The following is a 12,008-nucleotide window of genomic DNA, read 5'->3' on the forward strand; positions in this document are numbered from 1 at the left end:
CTTTTGGTCAAGATCTCTGATGATGAGATGAAAGCAACACACACTTGCTGAAGGGCATGATAACACATCCACCCCTGCGTTTCTTTATCTTGCAGAGAAAGAGAAAGAGGATTTGGATGTTTAATTTCACTTTTACAAAAGGAAAACAGCCACACTTCAGACCCACGTTAGCCACATTTATTCCAATGAAGTGAGACAGTGCATATTTAATTACAGTAGTAGTGAGGTGGCATACCATGGTGGTGCACAAAAGCGTATTAGAGTCAAAACAAAATTGCGTTGAAATGGACGGGTCAGACAGAACAGTAGAACAGTACACAAAAAGTTGCAATAAAAACATTTCTCAGCTCTGATGGTACTTTTCCTAAAGAAACAGCACAACAACAAAACTGGAACAAATCCTGGTGAATTGAAACACACTCATTATTACAGCTCTCAAAACAACTGCACATGCATTTTTAGTTGGAACGTGACATGCAGCAACAATGGGATCCACTCTCTTCTGGATTTCTGGAGCTCCAAATCTCAGATGTAAGATTTTCAGGGTGGACAGCACATGGAGGCTGATGTATCCTTAGCCATGAGTTGCAGGAGAGAACCTGGATGGTCTGAACTTCATCTCAGTGAATGGAATGGAGGAGTCTTTACCTTTCCAGTCTATCCAGACTATTCCCTGTATCAGAACAAACAGAAAAGTTTCTGTCAGTGTGCCGTATCATAGAGGATAAAACTGTTCAGTTCAGTAGAGATTAATCGTACCTGATTATTACTGTTTGAGCCATAAAGACCATTGAGGTTGGTCTTGTAGCAGTTCTTGTACCACCAGCCTCCCATGTAGGCCTTGGCGCAGTGGATCCCCAAAGAATGAGGGTCCTTGTCCCGAGCTGAGAACGGGCGACCATTATGGTACCTCATAGAGTCACCTGACAGAGAAATACAATGACATTGAGGTCTGAATTGTTACGCTTTCGCTGCATGTTCAAGTCAGCTTTTATTCAGTTTTCAAAATTTGCACCTGCTGTTCCTGTGTAGCCGGACACTGTGAGGGTATAATACTTCTCCTCTGAATCAATGGAGAAGTTGGCATAGTGAGCATAAGCAGTGTCATTTCCAGATCGCATATCCACTCTCAGACTCACAGGGCCGATACTGGTCAGGTTGTGCAGCAGCTCATTTCCTGATGGTGAGAGGGAAGAAGAGTGCACAGTTTAGATTTACTGATTGACTTATTGAATAATATTTGGTGCGGATGTGATGACAACGTACCAAGCCAGAACTCCTCGCTGAGGTTCCCAAAACCAGCATTGTATTCACTCCAGGTTCTGTAGAAATCAGTCTTACCATTAATCCTCCTTTGGAACACCTAGAAAACACACAACAGGTTACTGGCTACTGTCTAAATGCATTCAGGCATTACTTCAGTGCAAAGTTTCTTTCAAGTGACATCAGTGTTTCTCACCGTCCAGCCGCCTCCATCAGTCTCCATGTCACAGTAGACTCTGACTGCTTGTCCCTCTCTCCCTTGGGGGTAGATATCCACCTCTCCTGACTGCAGAGCTCCATTCAGCAGCTCCTGAGAGCACTCAGTGGGGAAAGGGAAACGCACTTTCCCTAAGTGATGAGAAAAAGCATTGGAGTAATGATAAACTAATATTTATAGCATAATGACAGAGCGGGTATAGGAGGGGGTTCATATAGGGGTTCATCTTAAGGTTTGCATTACTTAAAGTACATTACCTGTGATGAATTCTGAGGTGACAAGAGGTGTGTAGTGTCCGTCTCTCTCGCCTTGTACCAGAACAATATAGCGTGACATGGGCAACAGCCCTGTCAGCTTATACTCTGTGATGGTGGGTTCCAGGGTCAACTCCTAATGTATATGTATAAACACACACAGAGTTATTCTCGGCAATTTTTTAAATGTTGGGGCTCTCTTTGTAAGTGCCGATGATGAAGGAATGTTGCTCACTTTTGTCTCTTCTCCTACCACCTGGTAGATCACTCTGTAACTGTGATAAACAACAGTGGAGGTTTTCCACACTATCAGTGCAGAGCGAGCACCCACCTCACTGGCTTTAACCACTAAGGGACACAAAAATGCAAAAACATTTAGTTTTACACACTTTAAAGGGGACATGTCATGCTTTTTGTAATGCTCTGTTATTTTTCAAGTTGCAAAACTTGACGTGAATATATGTAAAAATGCTCTCTGCAAGTCAAAAGCTAGGGTTTTAGCCTGTTCTGAACACTTCGTTTGCAATATTACCTCTATTTCCTTCTCGTGACGATGTCAGATTGTTTGCACATGCCCACAAATGGCCATCCGATTCATAGCCTTTTTGCTAAGATTATAGCTAAGGTTGTTGAATGGGCTGATTGTGTTGTCCACTTGTATATTTCTGATCGGATTTTGGCTCAAATGTGTACAGATGTATTTGAGAAGTTCCCATTTCGAGTAAAGAACGAAAAAAAGAAGTGAAATCCTACCACTACTGTTTGTTTACATAGCCTCTGCAATCGCTGGAAGTCTGCCGAGGGGCAGCTTCTTGAAGCTACCCAATCAGAACAGAGTGGGCTCATCGGGAGGGGGCCTTAAAGAGACGGGAGCTAAAACAGCCTGTTTCAGACAGAGGCTGAACTGAGGGGCTGCATAAAGGGCCAGTATAAGATAAATAGGGAGTAAATCAATGTAAATCATGCAGAGATATTCCAATAGAGCTCCAGAATAAAAAATATAGACCTGGAAATGTGAATGATACATCCCCTTTAAACTCTGTAGACTCTGAGGGCTGCTCATCACAAACAGGTAATTCAATTCTTAGAGCAGGAACCAAGTAAACAAGCACAATCTTACTTTACTGGTTCCCCCTCTACTCACCATTCGCAGTAGTAAATGTAGTTGAGATGGCTGTACTCTGGAGACTGTCCTTCTGGCTCAGGACTTTGACTGTGTACAGGGTGCCTCTCTGCAGGCCTCTCAGCTGGTGCTCCACTGAGTTTCCAGACAGCATCACTGTCACTGTCACATTAGGAGCTGTGGCAAGAAAGAGAATTAAAAACACTTAGCATAGTCATTAGCACTTTGTCATTAGTCATAACAGTAGCATAATGTATCTAGTACTCACTCTTGGAGGACTCATAGCTGATGATGAAGCGGTCTACTTTCCCTAGACTGGGTGTCCATTGCAGCACAGCTCTGGTATCTGTCACATTGATGGCTTGAAGATGTGTTGGAGGTGCAGGTACTGCAGTCAAGAGACAATTTATATTGTGTTTATTCTTTTTTTCACATGCCAAGGCAGCAAAAGTGTAGCTGTACCCAACACTAAACTTAACTAACTGTGTACCTGTGGTGATGGTGGAGGAGAGGGCGTCACTCTGTGCTCTACCATGTGTAGAGGTTACAGTGATCATGTAGGAGATTCCAGCAGACAAGTTGGACAGAACCACATGCAACTGCTTCGAGTCAATGCTCATGGACCGGCTCTCCCCTGGAAGGATGACACATGACGAATACAACATTTAAATTCTTCAGTTAATTAAATATCCACACTGACTGACACTGTGATTACTGGGAAACATAATATTTGTGATTTAAGCAAAATCATTTTGAGCTGTGAAGCAATATGTAGGCAGTTTTTGACAGACCTGTGATAACGTGGGTGCATGTGACCCTGAAGCCAGTGAATGTGGTCTTTGGTTTGGACCAGGACACAGTGATAGATGACTCTGTTACATTGCTGAAAACCATCTCTGTGGCTGGCTCAGGACCTGAGAAAAAAGGAAGTTTTTATTTGCTTCTGTTATTCACAAATCCACAAATTCATCCTGCAGGTGTTGCTCATAAATGATAAATGTGGTACTGCTTTAAATACCTGTTGCTGCAATAACTCTGTGAATCTTTGATCTCCTCTCAGCAGCTGTACCATATATGTGTAGGACGTAACGTGTGTTTGCCCGAAGGTTACTGAACTCAATGGAACGTACGCTGCCAGGGACCACCATAGAGATCCTCTTGGTCTCAGCTCTACCTCTTGATCCAACAGCTTTACCAGAGAAGGCAGTTATGTTCGTGCTCTCGCTGTGTACCTGGAACTCTGTTGTGTTTTTAGCTGTGGAGACCTTTTCTTCTTCAAGAGCTTCCTCTTCAAACTCCTCATGTTCGTCATCATCGCCCTCTGCTCGAGGCTCTCTCCTGATCACAGTGAAGTTCTTGAACATCCCTGGTGGTGCTGACCACGTGACAGTGAAGCTGTAGGAGGAAATGTTCACAACCTTCACAGAACCTAATCCAGATCCTCCTAGCCTTCTGGTGGTCACCCCAGAGACATGGGTAGTCGTTTTGTTCTGCAGAGCTCGAGCCTCATCTGAAGTTGCTGTAACGGTTGAATTCACTACGTACTGACTTTTCTGTGTAACTTTTCCTTTTCCAATTTTACTGGCTTCTGTGTTTTTGTTATCAACAGACTGTACATTTACAGCATCTACTTTGACCTTCTTGATGTGTTTTTGTCCAGAGGATTGAGTAACATTCTTTTCAGCCAGTGTGGACTGCTCAATGCTTTCCTTCCCTGCTCTGGTTTTGTTTGTTGCCAAAACCTTGGAGAGAACGGTCACAATTCTAGCCGTGCCATTAGATTTCTTTACATTACTCTGGGTTATATTAGTTTGAGGTTCGTCTTTCAGTTGGTCAGATTTAGGAAATGATTTGGTCTCAGTTCCCTCCTTAACAAGCTTGAGTTCAGTTTTTTGGAGAACCTTTTTAGAGGCCAGGACCGTAGTTTTGCCTTTGCGGGCCTCCTCTTGCTTTCTTCCTTCATGTTTCAACAGAACTTGACCGATGGTGGGGCGAATGGTCTTCGTGGCACTTGGAGAAACTTTTAGAGTTATTTTCTTAACAGAAGTATCTAGTTTTGCTTGTGTTTTAACAAGACCTGCTTTAGCAATAGTGGCTACTTTGGGTTTGCCTTCAGTCTCTTTGGCTTGAATCCCCTTCTTCTGGTCCTTCTTCTCAAAGAGTGTGAGCTCTACTTTGGTGCTTTTTTCCTGCATGTTTTCCTTGATGACATTGCTGTCTTTGTTCACCTTCCCTTTGGCAGCTTCTGAAATTGAGTAGTAGGATCAAGGTATGAATGACATATTTATCAAAGGGAAAATAAACAACATTTTCTCTCACTTAAAAAAATTGTTTCCCTGCCACCATGTCTACCAGTGCAGACTCTCACTTACTTTTATTACACTCTGCTCCTTGGGCGCACTTACTGCAGTCTGGACCCAGAAATCCCTTTCGGCAGACACATTTCCCCTTCTCACATTCCCCATTGCCACTACAATCATTTGGACAACTTGCAGAACATGGACCTGGGCAGCAACAAAAAAGAATCACAATCTTTAAAACCACATCTCTAATGAGTTGTGTCAAGTATAATGAAAAAAGCAGAAGACTCCCAAATATGTAGAATGAAACTACAGAATTGACATAAGAAAATCATACATTTCTCTTTCAGAGATGACATCTCTCTCTCCAGTCGGGCCACGCGTCCTTTCAGTGCAGCCATCTCAGCCTCACAGCTCCCGGTGCAACCACCAGGCAACAAACTGATCTTGTGCGTCATCACCAGAGGAGCGCCAGGCTTCAGCTTCAGTTCCTGCTCCTTGGTTTTGCTGGACTCGCAGTCTTCAGTAATGACCACCTTGATTGGTTGTGCGGGGGCAGGTTTTTCCTTGGTGCTGGTGGGAGCCTTGATTTCAGCGGTCTGATTGGCAGAGGCTGTGACCTTATCTTTGTCAGCTGCAGAACCACTAGCTGTAGCAGCCTTCACTGGTGTTGATAGGGCAGTTTGAACTACTGCGGGGGCAGGCTTGTCTTTGGTGTTCTTCACATCACTGATGGAGGGAGATTTAACTGCAACAGTCTGATTGATGGAGGCTGTGAGCTTGTTTTTGATGGTTTTAGCTCCACTGGCAGGAACAGACTTCGTGGCTGTTGACTGAATATTTTGAACGATGGTGGGGGTAGACTTGTCTTTGGCAGTCTTCCCATCACTCGTTGAAGGAGATTTCATTGAAACAGTTTGATTGACCAAGGATTGGATTTTGTCTTTGGTAGTTTTAGCACTGCTGGCTGAAGCGGACTTTGTGGATGCTGACTGAACATTTAGAGCTCCAGTGGGGGCAGGCTTGTCTTTTGTAGTCTTCACAGCGCTTACTGAAGGAGATTTAGCTACAACAGTCTGATTAACTGAGGCTGTGTGCTTGTCTTTGTTGGTCACAGTGCCACTGACTGCAGTAATCTTTACGGGTGCCGATGGAGTGGTTTGAATTACTGCTGGGCTTGGCTTGCTTTTGGTGGTTGCTGCAGGGTTGGCTGGAGGTTTTTGGTTGGCAGCTGGAGTGGGTAAAACTGTCTGATTGACTGTGCTTGGCTTTAGGGAGGGGCGAATGGTTTGTTTGGCTAGAGCGACGCTGGTTTTTGGTTTTGAAGGGATGAAAACGGCATTTGGTTTGGTCATGTCGCTTCCTGTAGAGTTTCTCCTCTCATTGGTCGTGGTTTGAAAGGAGGGAAAAGGGGCAAGAAGGAGGATAAGTCCTAGAGTAAACAACATTTTGAGCCAGCAGCAGTAGCCAGAGATGGTAATGCCTTTGGAGGATCTGTATGTATGTTACTGTAAGATGATGAACTCCTTCCTTTATATTACAGCAACCAGTTGTAAAGAGGATTTTGCCAGGGCTTACCTAGAAATAAAAAAAAATGAAAGAACTGAATTATGAATAAGTCTAATGCATGAGACTTTATGCCAAGTCATTTTATAACTTTTAATCCCAAGAAGGGCTTTGCTGAGCATACATGCTCTTCTTTAGCACTGGCCAGCTTCTCATTCACAAAGTTTCCATTCACACTTTTATGCTCTGTTGTACAACTTTATACAGTTTACTAAGAAGCGATACTGGAACAATTTCATTTTTAGTGCCATCCTCAAAATTGACATGACAGCAGTGACGAAGGCATTACTTACTTTTCCATTCATTTTGCAAACTCAGCCGGATGACCTTTCAGTCATAAGACCTTGTGAAACCTTTAGGTTCTCTTAAAGTTATGTGCTGTGATCTGATATTTAGAAAGGTTCACTGAGCACAATAATTGATAAGAGCACATCAAAACAATTCTAAGATGCTCTTTGGGATTTGGATCTTACAACACATTCTTCATTCTTCACCTTGTTCATTTTATATGTCACTGTTTATTGAACTTTCATGATCCAATTTTCTCTGAGCATCACTGCAAGGAAACAAAATGTTCATGAAAAATGATATTATAAACATGTTTTATTTAAACTGTTCTTACTGATATACTTTTGTAAAAATGAAGATCAATCAAATATGAGTTGAAAAATGCAGCAGTGTTCTAATCAGCCATAACTGTTAATTCAGTGGCTTGCCAAACCAAGTAAAATCTAAATTAGTTGGTTTTGCACAGGAAGGAAGAAGGTGACTTGAGCGGAAAGTCTAGAGAGTCCGCTGGAGAGACGACGCAGAGCGCTAACAGAGCTTCACTGTATAGAACTGTGGGACACTGTATGTCTTTCACTCTACAGAAGGTTACATAATCCTCTGCACCCACAACTCATAAAACCACTAATAGAAATATGTCCAGCCTTGGCTTTTAATCTGTAGAAAATCAAATAAATCATGCAGGAGGTAAACACATTAAGATGCCTTACTACACATCAAGCCAGTGTTTTAAATGTGGTATGCATGGATAAATTGATTAATTGGCTGCATTAAAGTAGGCAACCGTTACTTCTAAAATGTCAATTGTCATACTATCACTATATTAATTTTATTAGAGTGAAAAATCATTTAAACTTGGATATATTAAATTATAGTACAACTATATCCCCCAAATATCAAGTTGAAAATGTGTGCACACTAACAATTGCATATCACGTTCACATCTTACAAAAAGTAGCACAATGCAACAGTTTGGGTTTTCTTTTCTTTTCTGCAATTAAAATACTTTATTAAACAACAACATGATCCTTTTTTCTACACATGTACTTGAAAATCTTGACTTCAAATCTTGACTGCAATAATCAATAGACATCAATGAGGAGTCCATTCATTCAAATGAGTGCCACTCTGATAACAAAAAAAATGAACTTACCAGAATAATGATTTTGTTCTTGGCTTTATGTCTTTCTTTGTGTTGCTCCCTCCATTTGATTGAAAAAGCTTACATAGACTTGCAGGGTATGATCTGGAAGGAAAGAGGTGAGAGAAAGGACCGCCACTAGAAAGGAGGAGAGTGATAAAGTCCGCTCCTACTTAAGGACCCCCCTCCCCTCCAACCCCCTCTCTCTCCTCCACCCCTAGTGGTCCCACTCTCTCAACCACCATGGAAAATATTTGTACTGGACTTACAAAAAGAGTGGTATTTTCATACAAATTTGTGTATTAAATATGATCAAATACTTTCCTGTATTTTGTTACATGAGGAAAACATATTTTTGTGTTTCCACTGACCTTGCTGGTAGGTTTAACAATATAAGTCAGAGTTTCTTGTTCAACATATAAATAATGAATCAGTTTTAATAAATCTAGTGTTTAATCTAATATCTGATGTGATTAGATTTTAGTCAATATGTTCAAATAGCAGTTTCCCTCCTGAAAATACAGTGTCATGTAACACATAAATAGCTCAACATACTGCTTGCATGTTTCAGCTTTGCATGGCTCATGACAGGTATTTCAGTGTCTGCTTTTTGTAATTTGACTTCTACCAGACATTGCTAACACCTAGACACAGTCTCTGATTGAATACAGCCCTGGTCTGAGAATCATGATTCAGCTGGAATACATAGGAGTAACACTGCAGGTATTCACCACTGACTCTGGGGGACAGGAACCTCTCGCTATATGAATCGGCTGTTTGTTGGAAGTAATGAGATGTAACTACGTGGGAGTTATGTAAGTGACCAAATATCCACCAGATTTAAGGAATGCTCTGTGAAGGCACTGCATCTCTGACCAAATGGCCACCCACCATCCCACCTTTTGTAAACCACATGAAGACGAGGATACCAAGGGTTCGGAGCAAACAGGCATAAGTGACATTTTACAGGAGATCAAAAACAAAAGTTTAAATCACTGCAGCTTTTTTATATTTCCAAAGATAATGTAAAATTCAGGTATTTTATGAAAAGCTATTTGTTGATTATAAGCGTTAAAAGTCAGTCATTAAAACCCGCTTGCCCTTTAACATTTTTATTATTATTTATTTTTGCATGAACTTTAAATTCCTGTGAAGTTGTTCTACAATAGAGACTGCAGTTTTGGTGTAATCGCTCAAAAGAAGCCACAGTTCATCTTCATTAATGTTAATTTCAAACCCGACTCTAATAAATCTGCAAAGTGTACCAAAAAGATAAGGATGTAGAACTGTTTTGACTAATTCATATATGATGAAATATATTCTTGTAATCAAATTCTTTAGTTACTAATACAATGAACAAGCAAAACCATGTTGCATAACAGCAGTGAAACTCTGGGTAATGCTGAAGAAACAGTTCTATTGAGCTACATATACTCACTCTATAGATGCTACACTGTGGGTATGTAAGCACCCACAATTTAAAAATATATTTACCACTAGATATTTCAGTTGAAAATGCTTTAAGCTCACACATTTTTCTTGGCAAGTACACCATGTTCTGATACTGAAAGACAACTAACCTACAGTACGCTACGGCAAACTTAGTAGAAGAGCAGACAATAATTTGATGAATGATGTAATTATCATGGTTTTTCCAGGTCTGTCAAAATGTCAGGTGAACATGATGCAGAACACTGAGCCAGTCAGCATTTGGACTCTTTAAAAGAAGACCCAGCAGAGTTAGGATGGGAAATGGGAGAGGACTGAAGGCGAGCTGGTTGCTGCTTGGTTTAAAAGGTGTTTAAGGAGCAATGTGTATGAATGTAATGGCCTGGATTAATGTCAAACTTGGGCCATTTGTGGAACAGTCCATTTGTAGATGTAATTGGAGGTGAGAGCGACATGACAAGAAGAGACATTTTGGAGACATAAAATGATGAAAATCAGCCCACACATATCGCGTAAGATGAAGAGCAATTAACAATCCAAATAAAGGCAAACTGAGCAACACCAGCCAAATATAAAACATTATCACATGCACAAACCTGTAAAAGTAAGACCACAATCAACTTAAACACCATAACAAACAGTATGGGACCCCACATATGCATAAATATCTATTCAAAAGCTTTATCACAGATTAGCTTTAGCACAGATTTGTACCACCGAATGCTTTGTGTGCAAATTCATAGTGTATCTCTACATCTATACTCACATGCATACACACACACACACACACACGCACACTGATGTCACATAGACTCAAATATTATGACATGTACTGCATCTGTCTCTAACTTCGAATTCAGGACCAGTCAAATGAAAGAAATATGTAATTCACAGAGAAAACACACATTCTATCATGTGCCCTTCAAGTATAATATGACATTTCTTTAAAACTGGCCTGTTGTTTCTTTGGTTTACAAACCTACAAACAGATCAAGTCACCTTGATATTGAACCAAAAAACAGAGCAATTGTCAGTGTAGCATGGACTCCTGAGTGGGTGGTCCCACTCCATCAGTACTTCCATCTGGTGGCGACCTCCAGGAACAGCTCCGCCTTCGCTCTACTCCACTCTGCGCCATAGACCACCCTCAAACCGCTGACCCTGTCTTGGCCTTTGGAAAAATGGCTAAAGACACACCTTCAACAGCTACAGCACACCTGACAAAATACGCATGGTCACATAAACTCCCCAGCCAATTTCACAGTTGCTGCTCAAGCATATTTGATGTGTCAGTGTAAGTGCATATGTACTGTACTCATGCAATATGTGTATTTGCGGTAAATTTCTTGTGGCAATCCACAGATCTACCAGAGCATAAATCTATCTTTCAGTCTACACTTTCAATCTGTCTTTGTTGAAAGGAATACTTGCATTTGTATTGTGTTGCTCAAACACAAATTCGCAGACAACCAATCAAGAAAATGTCATGTGTAAAATATTGAATTTGACAAATGATTTGTTGTGACTCTAATCATAAGCAAGTCTGCATTGCTTAGTCATGACAAGTCATTGATTACTTTGGACAAGCTACAGAAAAAGAAGACCACTTTTTCAAATGTGCTGTCAGTGTTGGCTACTAACACTAAGTAATCCTGAGATGAAAATGTGTGATGCTGGAGTCTGTGTATTTATTTATGCTTTATTGATTCAAATTTAATGAAATGTCTAATGGCAAAGGTTGAAACAGTGCAGGCATTGATCTGGCTGTGATTGAAGTGATGGTCAGTACTCCTGTGTTGCTTACATTGGAACTGGCCTCAGAGATTAGAATAATATAAGCACATAAGCCCTTGCTTGTTCCTCGCCTTTCCACCCATACCCCCCAACCCAACCCCCACCCCCACCCCACCCCCCTCCTGCTGCACTGCTCCCTCCGACCACCTCTCTCCCCCAATACCTTTCTCTGCATCAACTGCAACTCAATCACTTTTTGAATTATATAATTGCACTGAGTATCTTCTGCAGCCATTTTACTAAGCTGACCATACTTGAGAAGAGACCTATTAGCTCTCTTGAGCGAATCAACAGCCGTTATCCTAATGAGGTGACGATTAATCCAAATCCTATCACTGTGTAACCCCCCTGGGAGTGAGTGAGCCAGTCTTATCTGCAGACTGCTTTGCCATTTTTATGTGTATGAACCGCGCCAACCCCAAACCACTCCCCCTCTCCCTTCTTCTCCACCTAGCAGATGTTAAGCAAGGAGGGGGGTAACTTTGAGGGGGGTTGTGTTGAGCACAGAGACCCTTCTCAGGTCCTTTACTGCCAGTAAAAGAAAAAAAATACAGTAAAATAAATATATTCAGCGGGAAAGCTAAATCAAACCAGTACACCAAACTGAATCACA

The 12,008-nt window shown here is 41.3% G+C and overlaps 1 protein-coding gene across 1 annotated transcript; it reads right to left on the reverse strand.

Annotated features, from left to right (window-relative positions):
- Window positions 1-162: 162 nt before the first annotated feature.
- On the reverse strand, window positions 163-8,282 carry tnxba (tenascin XBa). Its single transcript, XM_044358031.1, has 15 exons — window positions 8,165-8,282; window positions 5,495-6,735; window positions 5,230-5,361; window positions 3,876-5,102; window positions 3,649-3,771; window positions 3,348-3,491; window positions 3,126-3,245; window positions 2,879-3,034; window positions 1,970-2,082; window positions 1,738-1,870; window positions 1,460-1,611; window positions 1,267-1,363; window positions 1,016-1,177; window positions 760-923; window positions 163-673 (listed from the first exon to the last, which is right to left on the reverse strand). Exons 2-15 carry the CDS (start codon window positions 6,603-6,605, stop codon window positions 575-577), a joined length of 3,933 nt encoding a protein of 1,310 aa, XP_044213966.1. The 5' UTR covers window positions 6,606-6,735; window positions 8,165-8,282; the 3' UTR covers window positions 163-574.
- Between the last annotated feature and the right edge of the window lie 3,726 nt (window positions 8,283-12,008).

This window comes from Thunnus albacares, chromosome 8 (assembly GCF_914725855.1).
Source record: "Thunnus albacares chromosome 8, fThuAlb1.1, whole genome shotgun sequence".
Taxonomy (NCBI): domain Eukaryota; kingdom Metazoa; phylum Chordata; class Actinopteri; order Scombriformes; family Scombridae; genus Thunnus; species Thunnus albacares.